This window comes from Rhipicephalus sanguineus, chromosome 2 (genome assembly GCF_013339695.2).
Source record: "Rhipicephalus sanguineus isolate Rsan-2018 chromosome 2, BIME_Rsan_1.4, whole genome shotgun sequence".
NCBI lineage: Eukaryota > Metazoa > Arthropoda > Arachnida > Ixodida > Ixodidae > Rhipicephalus > Rhipicephalus sanguineus.
Genome location: NC_051177.1, coordinates 97,274,116 through 97,294,858, shown reverse-complemented (window position 1 = coordinate 97,294,858; position 20,743 = coordinate 97,274,116). Strand labels below are relative to the sequence as shown.

The 20,743-nt window shown below is 45.0% G+C and overlaps 1 protein-coding gene across 1 annotated transcript in view; it reads right to left on the bottom strand.

Annotated features, from left to right (window-relative positions):
- The window catches only part of LOC119381770 (Down syndrome cell adhesion molecule-like protein 1), a 156,760-nt gene that overhangs the window by 27,370 nt on the left and 108,647 nt on the right, over positions 1-20,743 (bottom strand). Inside the window, exons 19-20 of the mRNA XM_037649535.1 lie at positions 12,483-12,668; positions 7,799-8,095 (exon numbers count right to left, since the gene is read on the bottom strand). Of these exons, the coding sequence (XP_037505463.1) occupies positions 7,799-8,095; positions 12,483-12,668 (483 nt within the window). The remainder of the gene's footprint in view (positions 1-7,798; positions 8,096-12,482; positions 12,669-20,743) is intronic.

Sequence of the window (20,743 nt, the reverse complement as noted above, 5' to 3'; positions counted from 1 at the left end):
ATTTCTTTGTTCCACCAACTTTTTGGCTTTTTCTTTCCTTTCCAACAAATAGTTTTCTTCTCTATTTCCATTTCTTTCGTGATTACATGTAGCAGCTCACTATACTTCCAGTCTTTGCCTGGTAGTTCGTCTACTTTTTCCTCGACTCTTGCGGCTATATTTGTTATTTGTTTGTCATTTAGATACGAGCTGCCAAACTTTGATTCTATGTTCTTATTTTCAGTTTTATATCCCATTTGTAATATTATGCGTTTATGATCACTACCCAAGCTGTTAATGCCTTCTTCGTCTATTCTCATGTCTCTAAGTTTGTCATATATTCCTTCTGTCATGAGACAGTAATCAATGCTCGATTGCCTGTTTCCGACTTCCCACGTGATCTGCCCCTCACACTTAGGCCCCACGTTAACTATCTCAAGACTATGTTCTTTAGCTGATGACTAGCGCCACCTACAGCACATCAAGCAGGCCTCATTCTCAACCTGTGCAAGCCTAGACATTGCTTGCTCTTCATGCCAACGTTTATAGAACTTCTTTCAGTTTGAAAACTCGGCGTTGTTGCGCGGCGCTGCCGCAAGCGGTGGCTGGAAGTGGCGCTGCTGTCGCAACAGGCTTCAGCCGCTCCAGCCATTCCAGCTACGTGCGCCGGATCGAGTGTGTGTGTGGCTGTGATTACGCAGTGTCCGCGTGTTGTAGTACGCAGACGGAAGAGATTTTGCTTGCTGTTGTGTCCTGTGTAGCGTGTATGTTTGCTCTTCTGCAATGCCGACTTGTTGTGTGCCTGGATGCACAAGCGGTTTTAGGACTAACAATTCCCCAAGACACTTCTTCTGGGCTCCACGTGATCCGGCTCTCCATGCAGCGTGGGATCGCGCTATTCCCCGTCTCGACAAAAGGCTGACGGACAAATCGCGAGTTTGCGATGTGCATTTTCATGCCGAGGACATCTTGAAAACGTACAGCCACATTGTCGACGGGAAAAAAGTCGAAATCGCTCGCGGTAAGTGGAGTCTTGTGCAGGGAAGTGTGCCTAAAGTTTTTCCTAACCTCCCATCGTATCTTTCGAAGCCGCTAAAAAAAAATCCAGATCGAGGGAAGACGGTCGAAAAAAAAAACTGTTTGAAGCGAGTTAAATCACCCTGCGAGCCTGAAAACTGTGCGGATAATTCTGGCGTCACTTCGGCAAGCGGTGCGCTCAGTCTGAGCGATGTTGAAAGTGTTCGTTTGCCGTCTGCGAGTTGGCGTAGCATTGACACCTCTGATGAAAACGGCAGTTTTGTGGCCTTTTATGCAATAAAGGCTGAAGAGCGCACACTAGTAATTGAAAAATGCGTCATCGTCGCTGAAGATATGTCAGTGAGTGTTAGCGCGCATGGGCGTGTTGCGAAGGCATTTCAATCTAACACTATCACCATGCTTTCACACCTGACAGAACTGCTCGCGCGTGTTGACGCACTGAATGTGTGCACAGGCTGTGAAAGAATATGTGCAGGGGTGCTACTATATGAAGGAAGAAGCAGCTGCTGTGAAGTATTAACTCGCAGTATAAGCTGCATACGTTGTTCAAAGCTGAAGATAAGGCTAACCAGGAAGCAGGGTCAAGAAGGGCGCAAGCAACGGGAGCGGCAGCAAAAATTGAACATTTTACGAAAAAGAGCCGTGAGAGCGGCGGTTCGACGAAAGAAGCTTTTGCACGACGTGAGGGAGCTGAAAGATAAGTTGGAATCGGAGCCCGACAACATTAAAGAAGCATTTAGCGTCTTACTACCTATTCAGCAAATGGCCATTGAAAGTTCCCTAAAGCAAGTGAAGGCGAAAGCTCCCCAAGGGGTTCGATACAGCACTGCATGGCTAATGAACTGCCTCCTCTTAAGGATTACCAGCCCAAAGGCATACAGGCTAATAAGGTCCATGAAGCTCTTGGCGCGCTGCCCACATGCAGTCGTCTGAACCAGATTCTTTCAGGAATGGCTTGTGAATATGGCTTTAATAAGGTTGCACTGGAGAGCATTCAAGCGTACTTTAATGAAAAAGGAGGTGCGTCCAACTATGAGACCATATTAATTGATGAAATCAAGCTCAGACAAGGCGTGGAATTCAGCTCATCGACCTACAAGTTTGACGGCTTTGTGAACTTTGGTGACAGCACTCCTGATCAAAATGGAACACTAGCAGATCATGCGCTTGTTGTGATGTTTGTTCCTACTTTTGAGCCCTGGGTTCAACCAATTGCTTCTTTTGCACCGAAAGGTGCGGCACCTGGTATTGTGCTTTCGAAAATAGTGCTAGAGTGAGTACTTCAATTAGAACGCCATGGAGCTTCAGTCATAGCTGTGGTATGAGATGGTGCTAGAAACAATCGCTCAATATGGACCCATTTAGGAATAAGTGGAAAGCTCTCGCCAGCCCTAAACAAGATCCAGCACCCGTCACTCAAAGGAGGAGAGTTCTTGCACTTCTTATGTGACGTTCCACATGTGATAAAATGTATCAGGAACCATCTGCTGACACACACCTATGGCATGGTAAGTGTAATTTGCTATCATTTTAATATAAAACTTAATTCTATCGATGGACAGTTACTCAGTTTTTTGTCTGTAGTATTTGTGTTACATGTGGAAACAAGATAGTACAATTAAGAAATGGTGAGCTCGTCTGTCTTGTTTTTTATTATTTTTATTTCCTTTTCAGGCTGGCAGTCACAAAGTCAGCTTCAATGACTACAAGTTGCTTTACAAGATGGAGGAGAATAACCAACTGAAAGTCGTTCCTAAGCTGACAACTTGCCACGTTAATCCAAGCAACCTGCAAAGAATGAATGTCAGGCTTGCGGCACAAGTACGTGTTTAACCATTCTGAGCAATAATTGCACAAAAACAGATTATTCACTTTTGCTTCCGCAGTTTGAGACAGAAGCCTGGATGCTCAATTTGTTTATTTTACTGCCTTCTTGTGCCATGTGACTGCCCACTAATCTTTAGTGCCCCACTTAATATTCCAGCTTTTCAGCAGGAGTGTTGCTATTGGCTTGAACATCTACAGGAAGCAAAAGGTGCCTGGCTTTCAGAATACCCAAGGCACGGAGGAATTCACTCTACTGGTCAACGATTTGTTTGACGCACTGAATGCAAGGATACCAGTGGAGGGTATCCGAAAGAACTCTCCTAAAATCCAGGTGAGAGGAGTGAATGTCATGAGGTGCAATGCTACGACTATGAAAAACTTGTTCAACCGACGAAGGTACTTTAATACGTGTAGTGTCCGCTTGCATACACTGCATAACAGATAAGTAGACGATCACTGGCAACTCGTATTTAATGCCACAGCATAGGTTTTTACATACAAAATATAGGAGTAATAGATGCCACAATGGTTGCTGGTAATGCTTCGTGCATGCGCTTTGTTTATAAAATCATCATTTACATGTTTTTTTATGCAGGTGATGAAAGGGTTTCTTCGGATGCTTGATTCAACAGAAAGGCATTGTAGAGACAGCAACACAAAAATGTTCACTTCCCAGATGACAGCCGAGTCTTTGCCAGTGACACTATTGTCCACTCTTGACATCATTGACCTTCTCCACAGCAAAGGAATGCCATACGTGCTTACTGCTAAACTGAATCAGGACCCACTAGAGGTACCACATTTGTTTCTTGACAAAATTTTCTCAATTTGAATGACGTTTATAACATATATGTTTGGAACACTAATTTATTGTAGCTCATTTTTATTTTCAGCGCTTCTTTGGTGTTGTTCGCAGCTTTGGTGGTGACGAAAATCACCCAACAATCACTGGCTTCAGCCAAGTCTTTCGACTCCTGAGCTTACATACTCCTCTAAAAATGGCATCAAGAGGTAACTGCTCAGGGGATGCGGATCCTGTCCTGATATCATTGGACAAGACCCTGAGCGACAAGAAGATGTCAGCCCTAGTGGAAAAGCAAGCCAGGAATGAGAAACTCGACAGCATTTCGAAGTCAATTACCCTTGAAGAAAGCGCTGTTAGTGCAGTAGAGCATGACTATAATCACCCGACTGCTGAACAAACAGTACTGTATTATCTTGCAGTTTATATGGCGAAGAAGGCACTAAAGTTCTCTGCATGCACGGAGTGCCATGCTACAACCACGGATGTGAAATGTGTGCCACCAGCAGCTGTGTTAACGGAGAAGAGGTTGTTTGTCCCTGGTGCTTTAAAGCACCCTTCCCAACAGTTGGTAAAGTTGCTGGCAGGCATTGAGCCTGTGATACAGAAAGAAACGAAGGAAGGAAAGGTTTTTGGGAGCCTCTTTTGGGCCATTGTGGACCTCTTGTTTAATCGATCACTCGTGCGACTAGGCTGCAATTTGCATGCCGAGGAATTTACGGTGAAGTTAAATTTTATTTGGTTATGCGAATGCATTTTTACTCCAGGCACCTTGCAGAGAGAAGCCAAGTCAGTGAACAGGTCAAGAATTCCAGGAAAAAGGCTCGTTTACTGTAAATCTGGAAAGCTTATTGTGCAGTTTCTGTAAATGTTGTATGTAAACCAGCGAAACTGTTCAATAAATTGTGTGACTTTTTGTGCTTTTCTTACTATAACTATTGTCCTGTGTAAAGGTACCACTTCTCACATTCATATGTTCACGATAGCCTGAAGTTAGCTCTAATGCATTGTATTAAAAGAACCTGTCAATCCCACTATTTATTCACATTTAATGTTGCCAAGGCACATGTGAATAACTGCAAACGAAGAAAAAAATATATGCCATAAGCAAGACCATACTTTTCAATGCGGTAAAGCATGCTATAAAAGAGGGGGAAAACATGAAAGGCTGTCATTTCAAAACATTAAACGTGCAAGCGTATAAAGGTAGAATTGTAATGTTGCAATCACTTTACTAAGCTGTTTAATACAGTTTTAAGGAGGAACGTTAAAAATGTGTAAAAGAAAAAAAACTATCTTTAGTAATTGTGAAGGATTAAAATTGCATACAAGATATACTGTCGGGCGAGCTGAGGCCCCAATTGTAGATGGTGAGGCTATTTTCGACCATGTGCGCTACTGTTCTGGATGTAACCTCTCAAGCCCAATTGGTTCCTTTCCGCAACTCGCACAGATGAGCCAGCGAAAAATTCCGGTCCCGATTGGGTTTGATCGCTATCGAAGTGTGCCGTGACACGTGCATAAGCTTATCATGCGCTTGCGAGGGTCGATTTCTGCAAGTGCGCTCTGCCGCATAGTCGATATGCATTAACAATGTTAAGCGTTGTTTCCTAGTGTTCTTGGCGTTTTTGGGCACTTAAAACAAACAATAATAGGTAATGCGAAGGCTGTGAGCCGAACCTACTGCACAACTCCTCGCGCCGCTCCGACAAAATTCTGTCATTACGTATTTTCACAGGACCTACCAGAACCTTCGGAGTATTCCCCGTTAGCTAAAAAAAAAGATTGTTTTCAAAGCCGCTCGCGTTGTCGTTGAAAAGTGGACTTAGACAACAACACTAATGCCTGTCGCCCTGAACTTGATGAAAGGCGCAGCAACCACCGAGCTCTCAGTGGCTGCTATAGTTCGCGCAACATAGAACACCATCTAACGCGCTTTCAAACATTCTTGCTAATGTATTAAACCATCACGATTACCTAAAGTGAAAAACTAGTCGTTCTCGTTGTTGCGTTTTCAAGCAATTCAATATTTGCGCGGATAGCAGCTGCATGCGCGACGTTCGCTCGCGCTTTGTCGTCTGCTACGTAGAGCCTGTTGCTGCAGTAGCGCCCCCTGGACCGGAAGTCCGTTATGCGCCGCTTTCAGAGTACGGCGGAGGCGGAGAGTCTGGCAACTGAACAAGGTTCCATAAACGTTGTTTCATGCTGCCACGTGCCGACCGCTTTCTCCGGGCAAACTCGTTCTTTGTGTGAAAGACGCCATGGAGAGGAAGAAGTGCACGTGAAATGCCGACCGCTTTCTCCGGGCAAACGCGTGCTTTGTATGAAATACGTCATGGAAAGGAAGAAGTGCAATGTCGGTGTGCACGTGAAATGTTTCAAGGCTTACCACACCTGCACATAGTACCCCTAATGCCCAGTGTCCTGTATGGCTAGGACGGCTTGAAAAACAGTGTTGCGTTTACCTGGCAGTAAATAAAGAACTTGTGCTTTCTTTTGAGAGTGGAAGTACACTTTCTGTGAAAAAAAAATATTTGTTTTGTCATTTTTCCTGAGTTTGGGCATATAGGGGTTAAACAACTTGATAGGGCAACACAAATTACGACACGACGAACAAAGCAACACTATTACTCTTTACTGGTGGTCTTTAATATCGCTATTACTGTTATTAGCTTGGGTCCGCCGCACATTTAAAGCCACGAGATCTACGACCTTTGAGCAAAAGCCTAGATAAACCGTTTAAAAAATAAATCATTGGCCCATTCACTCCATCGACCTGGCTAATTCACTCCATCAAGATGGTCGGACTGTCTTAGTTACACCGAGTGTTACACCGAGTGTTACACCGAGCGTTACACCTAGAACGCTGTGTCTTCGGCACGGCAACGTCGTTTCCGTTCACTGTCGAGTACGCACAGGAGTTCCGCGTAAGCAGCTTGCTCCTCGGCGGTGTTCGGTGGGGCGGATTAGACCAGGTCTAACCATCGAGAATTAGGCGAAATCTATACGTGTGAGCCTATACGATTGGCTAGCGAGATGACGTATGGTTGGCAAAGCGCGCGAAGTCTATATGACTGGTTCGCGAAATCGCGTGATGTCGTGAATCCGCCGCTCGATTTGAGATGCGCGCGCTTACACCTGATTGGTCAAAGCGAGATCACGTTACCCGTCGGCACAGCCAATGGCGTTTCAGCGGACACCTACTACTACTACTACTACTACTACTACTACTACTACTACTACTACTACTACTACTACTACTACTACTACTACTACTACTACTACTACTACTACTATGAACGCGATAGCGGTAAAGAGCTCGTTTAGCAGAAATTCATGTGTCGGCGTCGGCGTCGTTGGTTGTGAGCGAAAAATCGAGAAAGATGCAAATGAAATAAATAATAAACAACTTCAGTTCGAGTGAGAATCGAACCCAGGCCTTCTGCGTGGCAAGCAGGTGTTCTACCACAGCTACGCCATTGCTTGAAACTGCTTCGGAAAAAACAAACACTATACTAATGTAATGTAGTGGCAGGAGTCTCCTTAACGCTTGTAATATTGCGTGGCAGAAGCGTAGAGTCGCGCCAGGCGTCAAAACATGTGAATTGTACAACGAGTGAGTGTTTTAAAGGCCCACCCATTACAAAGCCCTCAGACATATTTAATCATCATAAGCTGCAAAAGCATCAACAAATTAGCAGCTGCGTAGGTTCGCATGTTGCCTTACGGACGCGTAGTGGGACCCTTCGCTGATTCGCAAGAGGAAGAATTATAGCGTAGTGGGCACTTCGCAACTGTACTTGCAGTAGGCATTCCAGGATAGTTTGAAACGGCCAATGTTAAGCGCACAGACGTTCGTTTCCTTGCGGCACAGTTGAAGTATGCACCGAGAACCGAAGCTAGGCTTGCAAGTGAGAAGGCGATGCGCATGGAGCCCGATTATGCTATCGCGTTCTACTCTGAAGAAGCTCAAGCGTCCTCCAAGTTTTTACTACGACTAATACAATTACTACTACTAATACTAATAAGAATACTACTACTACTGCTACGGCACATGTTGGGCACTGACGCACTGACATCTTCGCTGTAAAAAGGCGTGTGTACTGCAAGACGAAAAGTAGCAGCAGGACATTCCAAATTTCCAGAACCAACCTCCACCGGACGTGAGCGTGGCGAAGACGAACTGCGCCTCGGTTGAGCCGGCGTCATTGGTAGCGGACACGAGTAGGTGGTACCACGATCCCGGATGTAATCCCCCGAGCGCGTAGGTGTCGGAGGACACGGCATCGATGGTCTCCGGCACAGCCGTCCAACCCCTCTCTTCGCGCAGCTTGTACTGCAGAGTGAAGAAGCGGATCGGACAGCCGCCGTCCTTCCAAGAGCGCAGGTTCAGCTGCACGGCGCTGGAGTTGCTCGACAAAAGCTCGTTTTTCTCCGGTGCCAAGGGAGCTGCAGGCAGTAAGGCAGTACACCAATCAAGAAAACGAAAGGTATTAAAAAGGTAGCAGTAAAGTTAACCAGGAAAAAATGGTCTGGTTTGCTACCCTAGACTGGGGAACGGGAAGGGAGACGTAGAAAGGAAGATGATGTAAAGAACATGGGTGCATTCGTGGCCATGGTTGGTGATAGTTAACGACAATGATAAAGAAAAGGCGCCTTTTCTTCTCCTGTGTGCTGTATGTTCTTTAAAAAAATCAGTCGAGAGGCCACTGCGCAAATGACCGTCATCAGAATGCAGACAGGTATCTCTTATTGAATTTCTGAGAACTGTCGTGTTATAAAAGGAATTTGAAAATTTTGTCCACTCCTGGCCCTTGCACCAAAAAAAAAAGAACAGAATTTGAAAAATTCTACAAGTTAGACGTCAACCTCCAACGTTGCACAAGTTAGAATGTGCAGAGTCGCAAAAATTACACAGTGTGCCAATTAAATATGCTTACCTGCTCTTACGTGCGCTACTGCAGTACTGCGTCGCACAGGGATCATAATTGAAAAAAAAACAATCATGTCTTTGTTCGTGAGGGCCAGTGAAGGGGAGCTAACGCACTTATAACCCAATTTTGCAATCGCCTCAGCCTCAGTGATTTCGCGAGTGAGCGGCGTCCTGCCACGGGGCACAATCGTGCAAATATTAAATGCATATATTTGCGCAGTTGTGTCCCGCGCAAGACGCAACCCATTCGTGAAATCACCGGTGCTGAGGCGATTGCAAAATTGGGTTATAAGTGAGTTAGCTCCCGTTCACTGGCCCTCACCGACAAAGAAATGATTTTCTTGACTCATAATTGTTTCTATTTTTACTCCATGTACATGCATGCGCGGTCAATTGTATTTCGATATATAAACCAATTCAGTGGTGCAAGAATTTCAGCTAAAAGTTTGCACAGAATGTGTTATTCTGTTTTATCCGTGTCGTCTTTGTTGCGCAATCATGCTCAAATACTCGACTATTGCTTCCTAAAATCAACTGCAGTACTTGATATGCACGTTTACTCTTCAATTTCTTTCTCACTTACTTACGGTGATGATGTCCCTATGGCTTTATTTACTGTACTTCGTTTGCTTTGTGAACATACACAATAATCATATTTGCTAACTGAAGACAACAGAACTCTCCGCACATGCATAATTATAGTACGAACTGTTGAATTAATAAATCTGACTTTGTTGATATGAGCAGGTTTTGAAAGTCGTACTTGCAGACCCCGTAAGCTTTAACGCCATGGTTTCCCAAAGCAAGAGTCGAAGGAAGCATTATGGTTTATAATAATTCATTTCCTTCATCTCATACTTCTTTGTTATCCTCAGAGTGTAGAAATAACTTATTTTGTGAACAGTGTAGTGAAGGCGATGCTAGTGAACGCCCAGTATGTACTATGTAGTTTTGTTGCCCTAATTAATTCATTCACAAGAATTTATTTACAAGAGTGCGGAAGGCCGGTCTTTTGCGACCGAGGCGGGCCGCGTCCACGTCGGCGCCATCAGGCCGATCCTTATGGCGCCATCGTGGACCCTCTAGACAGCCCGCAGTTGATCTTTATATGAAGAGCTTGATATTATATTCTGCCAGTGAAGCCATTTTTCTTCGGGATCGGCGACAGTCGCGGGACAGCCAGCCGGCATGCGCCTGATTTCAATGATACCATCGCACGCTTAGAATTCTTTCCTAATTGGAATTTCGCGGTAAATTTTATTTACGAAATACGGAGAGGAGTACGTCCCGGTTTGCAGTAAACGTAGCGTGACTGCCTGGGCCTTGTTCTACTTTACGTGTGGCAGTGGGAATTGCCTACGCCCCACGTAGTAGTATTTAGTGATCTAATTGTAAGTTAGCAAATTATCTTTGTGATCCCCGGAATTGTAGTGGGCGTCGGTTCGGTTCTTACCGACACGGCAAACAAGTCCTCGTGCCAGGTCATTCGTCGCCTCGTTGAGGTTGACTCGAGTCTCGTCCACTTGTCCCACACGTGCAGGTAACTGTTGGATTTGTTTTCTATAGTTTTGACTTTGTCGATAAGTTTAGCCGCAGCCCCAGCGACATAGCCTTTACCAAAGCTCTTAACTGTCGCCCTAATGCGCGACAAAATAGAGCGAGCTGTTTAATTTTGCTTCGTTTTACTGAATCCCCGTTTTTCTTGTACGTAGCAACAACAGTGACAGATATCATTCCGTGCTCACATAATTTGCTTTGTACACCGACACTGAAACAGGCTCCAGTGTGAGTGGGCCTTGGCACCACAGTCGTTGCAGCAGCGTCAAAACTGGGTCGCCAATGACCGCTAGCTGTTCATGAAATCGCTGTTCAAAGAAATCTTTAGGCAAACAAAAATTGAAATTTTAGCCGCTTGCGCCTACAACTGCATTGCGACACTGCAATCACAGGTGGCGAAAACCAATATTTTATCAAGGTTGCCCTAAGGCCTGTCCTTTAATTGCACAGATAAATTCCCAGACGTAACATTAAGCGTGATCGACTTTATTTATGGTCTCGAACCTCAGTCCCTAACTTCGAGCAGTCTGCTTAACGAATGCTCATCATCGCGCGAAACGTCCGGGCAACTAGCGCAACCCAAAATGCAGCACGGAGTTTCGAAATAGTCACATCAACTGCTACTTGTGAAATGGAAGAAAGAAACTCAATCGCGTTGACTGAGTTCTACAAGCGTTAAGGGTAGTTTTCTTAATGTCTTTCCGTCACCTTTAACAGCATAAAGAGAGCAGATAGGATTGATTCAAAAGGTGAAGCTAATCCACATCATACGTAGAATGTCGGGACCTCCACCTCTATCTTCTGCACTCAACGGAATGAACTCCCGGCCGTTCCAACGACCGCTATTAGGATCGCGATGCACATTTGGGCCTGTTTCCGAGCAAATGTACCACACTTACGGGTGTCGCAATCCTGGGCAGTTCAGACATCACTGGTCCCTGCGCGAGTAATTCCGAGCTGCTCGTTCCGGCTTTAGCAATATTTATCGCGAGAAAGTGTGACGACAGATGCTTCTGCACCGTTCAATCACAATTCCCTTACATTTCTCCTCTTGCTTTTTTCTTCGCCACGACATACGGCTGAGTGAGGTCACCTGACCCGTATCATCGAAAATTGTAACGGGCTCAAATGTTTCAACAGCGCCTTTACTGATCGCCCAATGGCGTGAACTTCTCAAGACGTTCTTATTGTAAGTTTCTTTTATTCTAACTTTTCATAATTCACTTTAAGGCCTGCCTAAATGGGATAACAGCATTGGTGTGCCTTCCTAATGGCATTTATAATCTAATGTCAGATTTGATTAAAAATGAGGCGCGAAATCATCGTCCGTTTAATTACGCTCTCTTACCACGTCGTACTCTAGAAGTCATGAAACTGTTTAAACAGGACTGAACTCGTACAGATGTTGCGTTATGTACTCCCTGCGCATGTTCCTACCGAAGCGTGTATCACTATGGGGTGCGGATTTCAGCTTCCCAGAGGATTTTCTGTCCTCTATTTCATTGGTTCAAGCGTCTACGCACTAGACTTATGCCTGCGCCCTAACCCTCTGTCGGGACAAGATATACTTGAAATGATGTCGGGTAAATATTAAGTGCGGGAGTTTATTAGGGACTCAATTAATAATAATAAAAATATCGTTCTCAGCCTGTGTAGAGACTTGCAGCGAAACACTCACGAAATTCATTTCGCAACGCTGGAAGGAACCAAAGCTGACAGCGATGTTGTATTTAACAATGTGGGTCATTCTACGTGTAATGTGCGACGATGTATTGGAGGTTGTCAAGGCTGACTAAGGTAGCAGTCAGGGCTTGTCGGTGTGATCGCGACGCAGGGCAAACGCGCAGAAGGCGAAGACAGGGCCATATGGGCGCTTGCTTGTTTCCAAGTAAAATATTGTCGTAAGTCAGCGCTCGTGTGTTTCAAGCCAGTTTTCCGTTTTCGTCTTTTTCGCATTTACCCTGTGTCACTTAAGCTATTTGGAAATAGCTGTAGAAGGATAGTTTTTGCGAAACACCGGCCTCAAGGACCAATTGTAGTCGTTATTTGCATGAATCTCTGTGCATGCCTGCAGTGCTCACAATCTCCTTTTTTTTTCTAAACGCCAACTCCTCGTCTCCAGAAGGTTAGCCAACCAAACATTATTCTGATTGAATTGCTCAACTTTCCTCTCAAAGCGTTCTATTTCTCTACGTCTTGGAAATAATTAGTCTGCGTATTTGTTTTCTTCTGCTTTGGGGGAGTTAGTTTGTTGTTTTATAACGACCCGTATACAAAGGGAAAGCCGCTGGGGTATGTTATTAATCGCTGAAATAGCTTTTTTTTCTTTTAATGGACAAGTCTCACCTCCGCCAGATGTTGTAGCACTGACGCTGGAGCTGGGCTCACTGCGACCCACGTCGTTGAAGGCCACCGCGTAGAAATGATAGCGCGTGCCGCAGTTGAGGTCTTGAAACGTGTGCGACGTGGCCGCTCCGTCCACCCCTTGTTCGCTCCAGTCACCAGTCTCCGACTTCCAGTACAGCACAAATCCTGGGCCGTCGAAACCAGATCGTGAGAGAATAGAAAACAAGTGAAATATCGATGTCAGTATGCAACGACACGGTTCGTATATATAGCATGTCTTAGCTAACTCGCGCCAAGTATTCTGTTTAATTTCGCGCACTCTAAAGAAAGGCAGGGCAAAAAAAAAATTAAACAGGGCAGCTGTTTTAGCATAGATGAAATATTCCGACGTTGCTGAGCAAACATTACTTTTCTATTGAATATTTTTGTTAGAGTTATTGTATTAAAGGTTAATTAGGTGATCTTTCTTAATTACCGAGATTATCAGATTGGCAGTTAGCCTGGATGAAGTATAACCGACGTTTCAAAAGAAGTCCTACAAATTTTGTATTACAGATTTCTCGCTGGAGCTCTTATTAAGAATTTAATTAAGCAATCTTCGTTATTAACCAACTTGGCGGATTGAAAAAAAAAAAAGTGGCCCGACGTGCTGCGTGCGGCTCAGCACAATACCGCGCCATTTCGACACACGTAGCACACATGTTAGATTTTGTAATACTAGGCGAAGTTCGCTGAGACACCCTGCATGTATTCTGTAAACTGAATATCATAATTTCCGCAAGAACGTTTTCGCGCGGACTCTTTCGGACGGTTTAATGTATAGATGAACATAACCGAAAGCTCTGTTGTCCATTCTTACTCGCAGAATATCTGCCGCGTTCCTATACAATGCAGTGACAGAGCATTGGAAGGATCAGCAGATGACTGATTCTTCAAAATGCAATGAATGTCGCTGGGGTCAACGTTTCGACAAGTGCTCATCAGCCCCGCCACGGTGGTCTAGTGGTTATGGCGCTCGACTGCTGACCCGAAGGTCGCGGGATCGAATCCCGGCCGCGGCGGCTGCATTTTCGATGGAGGCGAAAATGTCTGAGGCCCGTGTACTTAGCTTTAGGTACACGTTAAAGAACCCCAGGTGGTCGAAATTTCCGGAGGCCTCCACTGCGGCGTCTCTCATAATCATATCGTGGTTTTGGGACGTTAAACCCAAGATATTATTATTATTAAGTGCTCATCAGAGCAGCTTGATGAAGACCATTCCACTTGTCGAAACATTGGTTTGATATTCCCTATCCGACAATTTCTCGTTATTTCAAGTCTCCTTCTTCCACCGAACTTTTCTATCGTCTGGATTCCAGCTTCAATGTCATATGCGGGTATGGCATCAGGATCTAACAGCAGGCACCGCCATCTTGAAAGAGTAAGTCCAACCCGATGAAAAAAAAAAGAACTCACAGAGTCCGTTATGCATTCACCTAAGACGACTGGAAGGTGAAAGCCGCCTTCTTTTTCTTCTCATCATTCCTGCGCCGCCACCCTTCGAAAGCTTTGTGCACCTAAAGGGGTTTTGCATTGCCTCCAGAATCGGAGGCACCTCACCTGGTTTTGCACTGCCTCCGTGATCGGCCCACCTTTCAGCAAGCTACGATGTCATGTGATGACGTCATCATGTGACGTCACTGTGACGTCATTACGTGATGATTATTTTTTGCATCACTCGTGTGGACGCCGACGCAGGACGCTGGTCAATTTTCGTGTTTGATGAGGCATCTAAGGCTTTTTCACCTTAATAAACATCTTCGTTTTCCAACTTACGTATCGTTGGCAGTGTTTTCTGCAGTGCGTCAAGTATGTACTCGTCCGCCGCGGTTATGCAGCGGTTACGCTGCTCGGCTGCTGGACCGAAGGTCGCGAGTTCGATCCCGGCCGCAGCGGTCGCATTTCGATGGAGGCGAAATGCTAGATGCCCGTGTAGTGTGTGATGTCTGTGCACGTTAAAGAACACCAGATGGTGAAAATTTCCGGAGTCCTCCATTACGGCGGGCCTCATAATCATATCGTGGTTTTGGCACATAAAACCCCGGATGTTATTATTATTACTATTACTAAGTGTGTGCTCAGAAACCGTCACTCGTAAAGGCCTCCGCTAGGCACGACACCACCAACAAATTACCAAGGGCCAAAGCTGCCCAATAACTCGTGCCTGAAACGCATTACGCATCGCCAACTAATTACGCATCGCCAACTCATCTTCCCGCGGCTTGGATGGCCGGATGTTCTTTTCGCAGTTGCCGATGCAAAATAAAGTACCACGCTGAACCACGTTGACGAAGTCGAGGTTGGAAAATTGACGTGATAAAAGCAGCAGAACTACGGGTCGACAACGTCAACCCTGCGCTGAGCTTTCAGCAACCATCGCAATGCAATGTCAAGCACCGAAAGAATTGCCAAGATATAGCGAAGCCACATGTTTGTATGGAAGTTGTGTCTGTGGGTTCGAAGTTCAATGACAGAAAAGCTTCCTGTCGCTGAAGAAGAGTTTAACAGAAGTGAACAATGTCGCGTACGCAATCGCTGTTATATTTTTATTGAAATCGACAAATAATTTTAAACAGTTTTACTGCACATAATTTCAAAGAAGATCCGTGAATATTGCTGTATATTTCACGCATACGGTTCTTCACCGTACGGCAGTCGAACTGTCTGTCATTCCTGAGTTTACGAATAGAGTGCCAAGTTTTAATTATACTCGTTGCATCTGCTCAAAATTGGAACAATTTTACACCCTATGGATTATAATCCAAAACACGGGAAGACAGATCTAAAATTGCAAATGAACATGGTTCGTTTCTATCTATCTATCTATCTATCTATCTATCTATCTATCTATCTATCTATCTATCTATCTATCTATCTATCTATCTATCTATCTATCTATCTATCTATCTATCTATCTATCTATCTATCTATCTATCTATCTATCTATCTATCTATCTGTGTGTGTGTGCGTGTGCGGGGAGTTGTGTGCGTGTTGAACCAATATAAACAACAAAAGAAAGAATGCTCTAAAAAAGAAGCCATGTTAGACTATTCACTGAGCATTCTAAACGCTTCAAGCGTAATTGCTCACGCATTACTTTCTGGCCAGAAAATATCAGTCCACCTCAGGGAGCGGGCGCCCTCTGTGTGCCGCCTTAGTAACTACTCCCTCGAATCAATAAGTGGCAGTGACGTCAGGCTATCGACCATCCAGGATCGCGTTCGGCTCTGCGCGATTCCTCTAGATGGCGCGTCAGCCCTGCTCGGTAAGTTTTAGAAATACTCTACTCGTTCCGAAAGCGAAAGTACAAGAAATTTTAAACACATCAAACTTACTTGAAACAAAAAAAGAGACTTGTTTCCAAGAAAAATGAATGCCTCTTACTCAGTTCAGATATCTACAGAACAAAGTGAAGCTCTTTCGTTCTCACTCCTCAAAGTCGAAATTGGCATGGGCCACGTATACTGCTGAACATTTTTTATACAATATTGTTTGAACAGTTCGGCTATCGCGAAAATTATTTATTATATTCAACCACACCTGGGATGCATTGTACGTTTGTTCATCAGCAGGCGCTCCCCTGCCCAGCTTCTGAGACTCATGAAAACGGCGCGGAGTTGAAGCATGACACATAATCTTGGAGGCATTGCCGTTCTGAAAGCAGTTCACTTCGTTTCCTCCAGGTGGAGCCACCATAAAACACAGAGCAATAATTCGTGCTCACAATGTTAGTCATAGGTGCAGTGAACGACAGACCACTGTTACCAATCAAATGTTTGCCACTTCTGATGCAAGCAGGACGCCTAATGGTGTATGCATAGGCGTGCGCACAGTTCCTCATCAGGGTGGGGGTTGGGGGGGGGGGGCAATGTTTCATCTCAGCCACCCCCCATCCCCCCGTAATCGAGTCCAGTCCACCAAAAGACAACATGCTGAAAAGGATGTTGCCATGGATGAAAAAATGAAAATGAAGCAATGACGTGCTTCTCAAAATAGCCTGCCTTTAGGCCTTGCCTTTTCGGGAGTGAAGATGGGAAGTGAACCGCTATTGCAATGCAACAACAGGGGCCTTCGGTCGCCATTGTCGTAAAAAGAACCTGCGTGGTCATACCCTGCTCTTTAAACAATGACGGGACAGGTCCGACTAAGTAAAAGTACAGGGAAGACTTTGCGAAGATGAGCTTTATATCTCAATCGAAAGCAAATAAATAGTTTATCTTGATGGGAAGTTTTATCGTTACAATTTTTGTTTTAAGGAAGAAAATTTTTGAAGTTACCTATTCACGGATAGTTCCCAGTTGGTCATTCGGCAGCTTCCTCCTTTAAGTTCCTCATCGCAGTCAATGGGGAACTTCAAAAATTATTTTCTTCCTTAAAACGACGCCGACACCAACGCTGACACCGGAATTTCTGCGAAACGAGCTCTTTAACGCTATCGCGCTAAAAGACGTTAAGTTACAGAGAAATGGACAGATATGCTGTAGAAGTATCCCAAGAATGATTAGGTATTAAAATGAGACGATTTACTATGTACCGTTACTGTGCACTCTTACCTACTAAGACGCTTTACTAAGACGCCTTACTACACTCTAAGAAAAAAAGAGCCCTTTGACTCTTTTTGGAGAGTTCTGGCTTGCCACGTATATGACTCTCTTTAAAGAGGCACGTCAACTCTCTTTGGGGATCATTAAACTCTCTTCTGAGAGTCGTGTGACCCGCTAAAGAGTCACACATTGCCCGCTAGAGAGTCACACATACTCTTTTTCTCTTAGAGTGTAAGACTACTTACTACGTACTCTGCACAATGGACAGCAGCAAATTAACTGTCCCTTAGAGCTGTGGTAAGGCCTCCTAGGCAACTTAATATCTGCAGGCATACGTGCTTAGACAAAGAGGAGAAGATTTAGGGTGTGTTGTACTCGACTATGGGAGTATATATGCGACGAATGGGAGAACTGTACGCAGCTGCTCCTCTTAACAATTTGTGGATTTAACGAACAGGGAGCGTATGCAGCTGTCCCTCTCAAAGCTAAGCTATGTCCGGAATATTACCCACGACTTAGCATGCATGGGCTTTGAAATAAAGAGTTACGATTTAAAGCACGATGTGCTCTACTCCTCTGGGAGAGTAGTAATTTGTCTCTAACGAAGGTCACGAACCGGCCAATCACTATAAGGGTTGAAGACTTTTCCCACCAGCTTTCCTCTTCGCTACACTGTGTCTAAGTCAGAAGTGCAGGAGAAAATGGATGCTTGAGGCGGTGAGAAATCGTTGAACCGTGAATCTTATCAGAGCGAACTCTTCGACAAATCGGCTTGTCGAGACGTTGGCTCTAGTGGCTTTCCCTGTTCAGTGATTTATTAAGGCGAAAGCCTTAGATGCCTAATCAGACGCGAAAACTGACCGGCGTCCCGCGTCGGCGGCGTCAACACGAGTGATGCAGAGAATCATCCACACGTGATGACGTCACAATATGACGCCATCATGAAGTCACAGATCACCAAAATATGTGACGTCATCATGACGTAACTGCTACGTGGTGAAGGCCTCACATGACATCCTTGCTTGGTCAAAGATGGGCCGATCACGGAGGCAGTGCAAAACCAGCCGAGGTGCCTGTGATTCTGGAGGCAGTGCAAAACCACGTTAGGTGCATAAAGCTCTCAGAGGGTGGCTGAGCAGAATCAACACATCGACGGAGAAGGAAAAGAAGATGGTTTTCACCTTCGAGTTGTCTTAGGGGAATGCGTAAGAGACCGTGGGAGTTTTATACCTGTTTTTGTGCTTAGAAAAGTTCGGTAGCGTGTAACACTGTCTGTAACACTCGAAGGCTAAAGCCTGCTGCTCACGTGGCAGTGCACTCAGGCGTGTAATCGGAGACCTCACGTCTTGCAAGACATAACGAACTGCAGTGTGACACACGCCCATTAAGTTACCTTGACGTCCATAGTCGATTGCATTGTTCCTCCACCCACCGAGAAGCTTTCTGCGCCTGACGTGGTGTTGCGACATCTCTGGTATAGGCCCATCTTTCACCAAGCGACGATATAATTTGATGACGTCATTATTACTTCATGATGGGGTCAATAATTTCAGCAATCTGTGACGCCATAATGCTGTCACAACAAGTCGCTTTCCTCCCACACGCCGATCGGTCCGAGAAGGTCACGTGGGTTTTTCTACCGCTTCATTGACCAGCTGCGTTTCGCGCAAGGATACCGCGCATCGAGACACTTAAGGCTCTCGAGTTAATAAAGCGTAACCGATCCATTGTACTGCATTCTAATATGGGACAGCTGTATCCAGCTGCAGGCTGACAATATGTTACGGCCAGTATTCTTCGCCACCACAGGTACGACCAAGAAGTATTGTTCAAACCTTCTTGGGCTTGAACAACTGCGAATCTGCTTACATAAGTACTAATGCAAACACCTGTTCTGAGACCACATAAAAAACATTGATCAATAGCGGCATCCCAACCACAACCGGTTTGTTCTTCCTTATTCCGCAGAATCAGAGTTCAACTTATCAGACTGTTTTGTGCGCTACGGCGCGATTGTACTGAAGTATACAACAGGCGTAAAGCCTTTAGAATAGGTCTGTTAGAAGAGATGCTGGTGTTGATCTCCCCCGAACCCGAGTGCAATCCTACCATATAGTATTAAAGTGTCTGGTAACTGAGCAGGAGAAATACCTGTGACGTGCATTGAGTTCCGCTGAGCACACAAGACATTTTTGCAGGTTTATTAAGAATGAAGATCTGGAAATAAAGTTATGGAGACACTGACGAGAAATGACTCAAAGTATCTTATCATTCTTACGTAGGAATTCGAATCATATAAGCAATTGCGATTTCATTCGTAACACAACGCAGTGACGTATCGGCTGGAGAAGCATCAGGCGGTGTAAACAATAGACTTTTTCATGCGACTTTTCTTGAAATGCGTATTTGCAGGTGCGAACCAGCAGTCTCCTTTCGAGATATAAAGGAAAGAAGACAGGAGATAGAGGGAAGGCAGGGATGTTCTTCAGTTTAGAATAAACGGTATGCTACCCTAGACTGGGGAAAGAGATGGGTAGAAGAGTAAGAAAGTGAGAGAAAGAGAGCCCACGCAAACGCAACGTAACCGTCCGTGAACAACTGTGAATAGTATTCGTCTGTGAAGAGCTGCGCCCCAAATGTGGGGTGATCAGACTTTTTCTTGGGCTCTCACATATCCGAGCTTAGCCACCGGTTTCTCTTAAAACAGTCGTTTAGCTCTTTACTGGTGTTCGGCTTTATTCAAAGATGTCTGGGCTACCGTTATAAGTGCACTCTCTTTGAAGAGAGCCGGACGTCGTCATGGCCAACCAAGAAATATGAGGAGCCGAGTGCTCAGAGAAAAGCAGGCTAATGAAGACGAAGCAGACACACTAAAGGATAAGCAAACAAACAGCGCGCTAGAGCGCATTAATGAAGACAAAGCAGATCCCTCAGCCCGTGTGCGGGAAGACCGACGTGCATCAAATCAAGTCACCATTATTATCGGCCCAACCTCGTACACTTTCCATCGCATTCGCAGCATACCGCCCGCGGTGCGTGATAGAATCTTATCGCGCTTGAATTTTATGCGAAAGATCGCGCAGACTGCGACGCTGGAATGAAATTTCGTACTAAAATGAACGAAGGGAGCGCGCCTGGCGTTCCCAGGCAAAACTTCTGCGAAACCTATCGCTCTTCCTTTTTCCAAAGGAAGAAACCAAAAAGAAGAGACGTTTCGAAAGAAAGGTCTCTTCATAAGAACATCACCATAAAGACACCATGGGAAATACGTCTGGCAAACTCAAGACACAACCCAAGACCCACCAGAAGGAAAAAAAGCACTCATCAAGAGATCTTGATCTTGTTGTTTAATTCGCTGAACTTTGGATTGCAAGATATTAATCATATCCTCCGCTATCGTCTCTCCAACAACCTTATTTCTTTCTGTGAAATTCTTTCGTAGTCTTTCACTTCGAAAATCCGCTTGTCTGCATCTACACACGAGAAGCTTAATCTTTCTTAGTACATTTTCAAAATACTTTTTCTTTTTCCTGTTGTCGAGAGAGATAGAGAAAGGAAGATGAAAGACAGAGAGGTTGACCAGTGGAGAACCCCGGTTTGCTACCCTGTGCTTGGGAAGGAGTAAGCTTGTGTAGTGCGGGGCGGGGTGCATGAGTGCCGGAGACTACTGTGTGCCG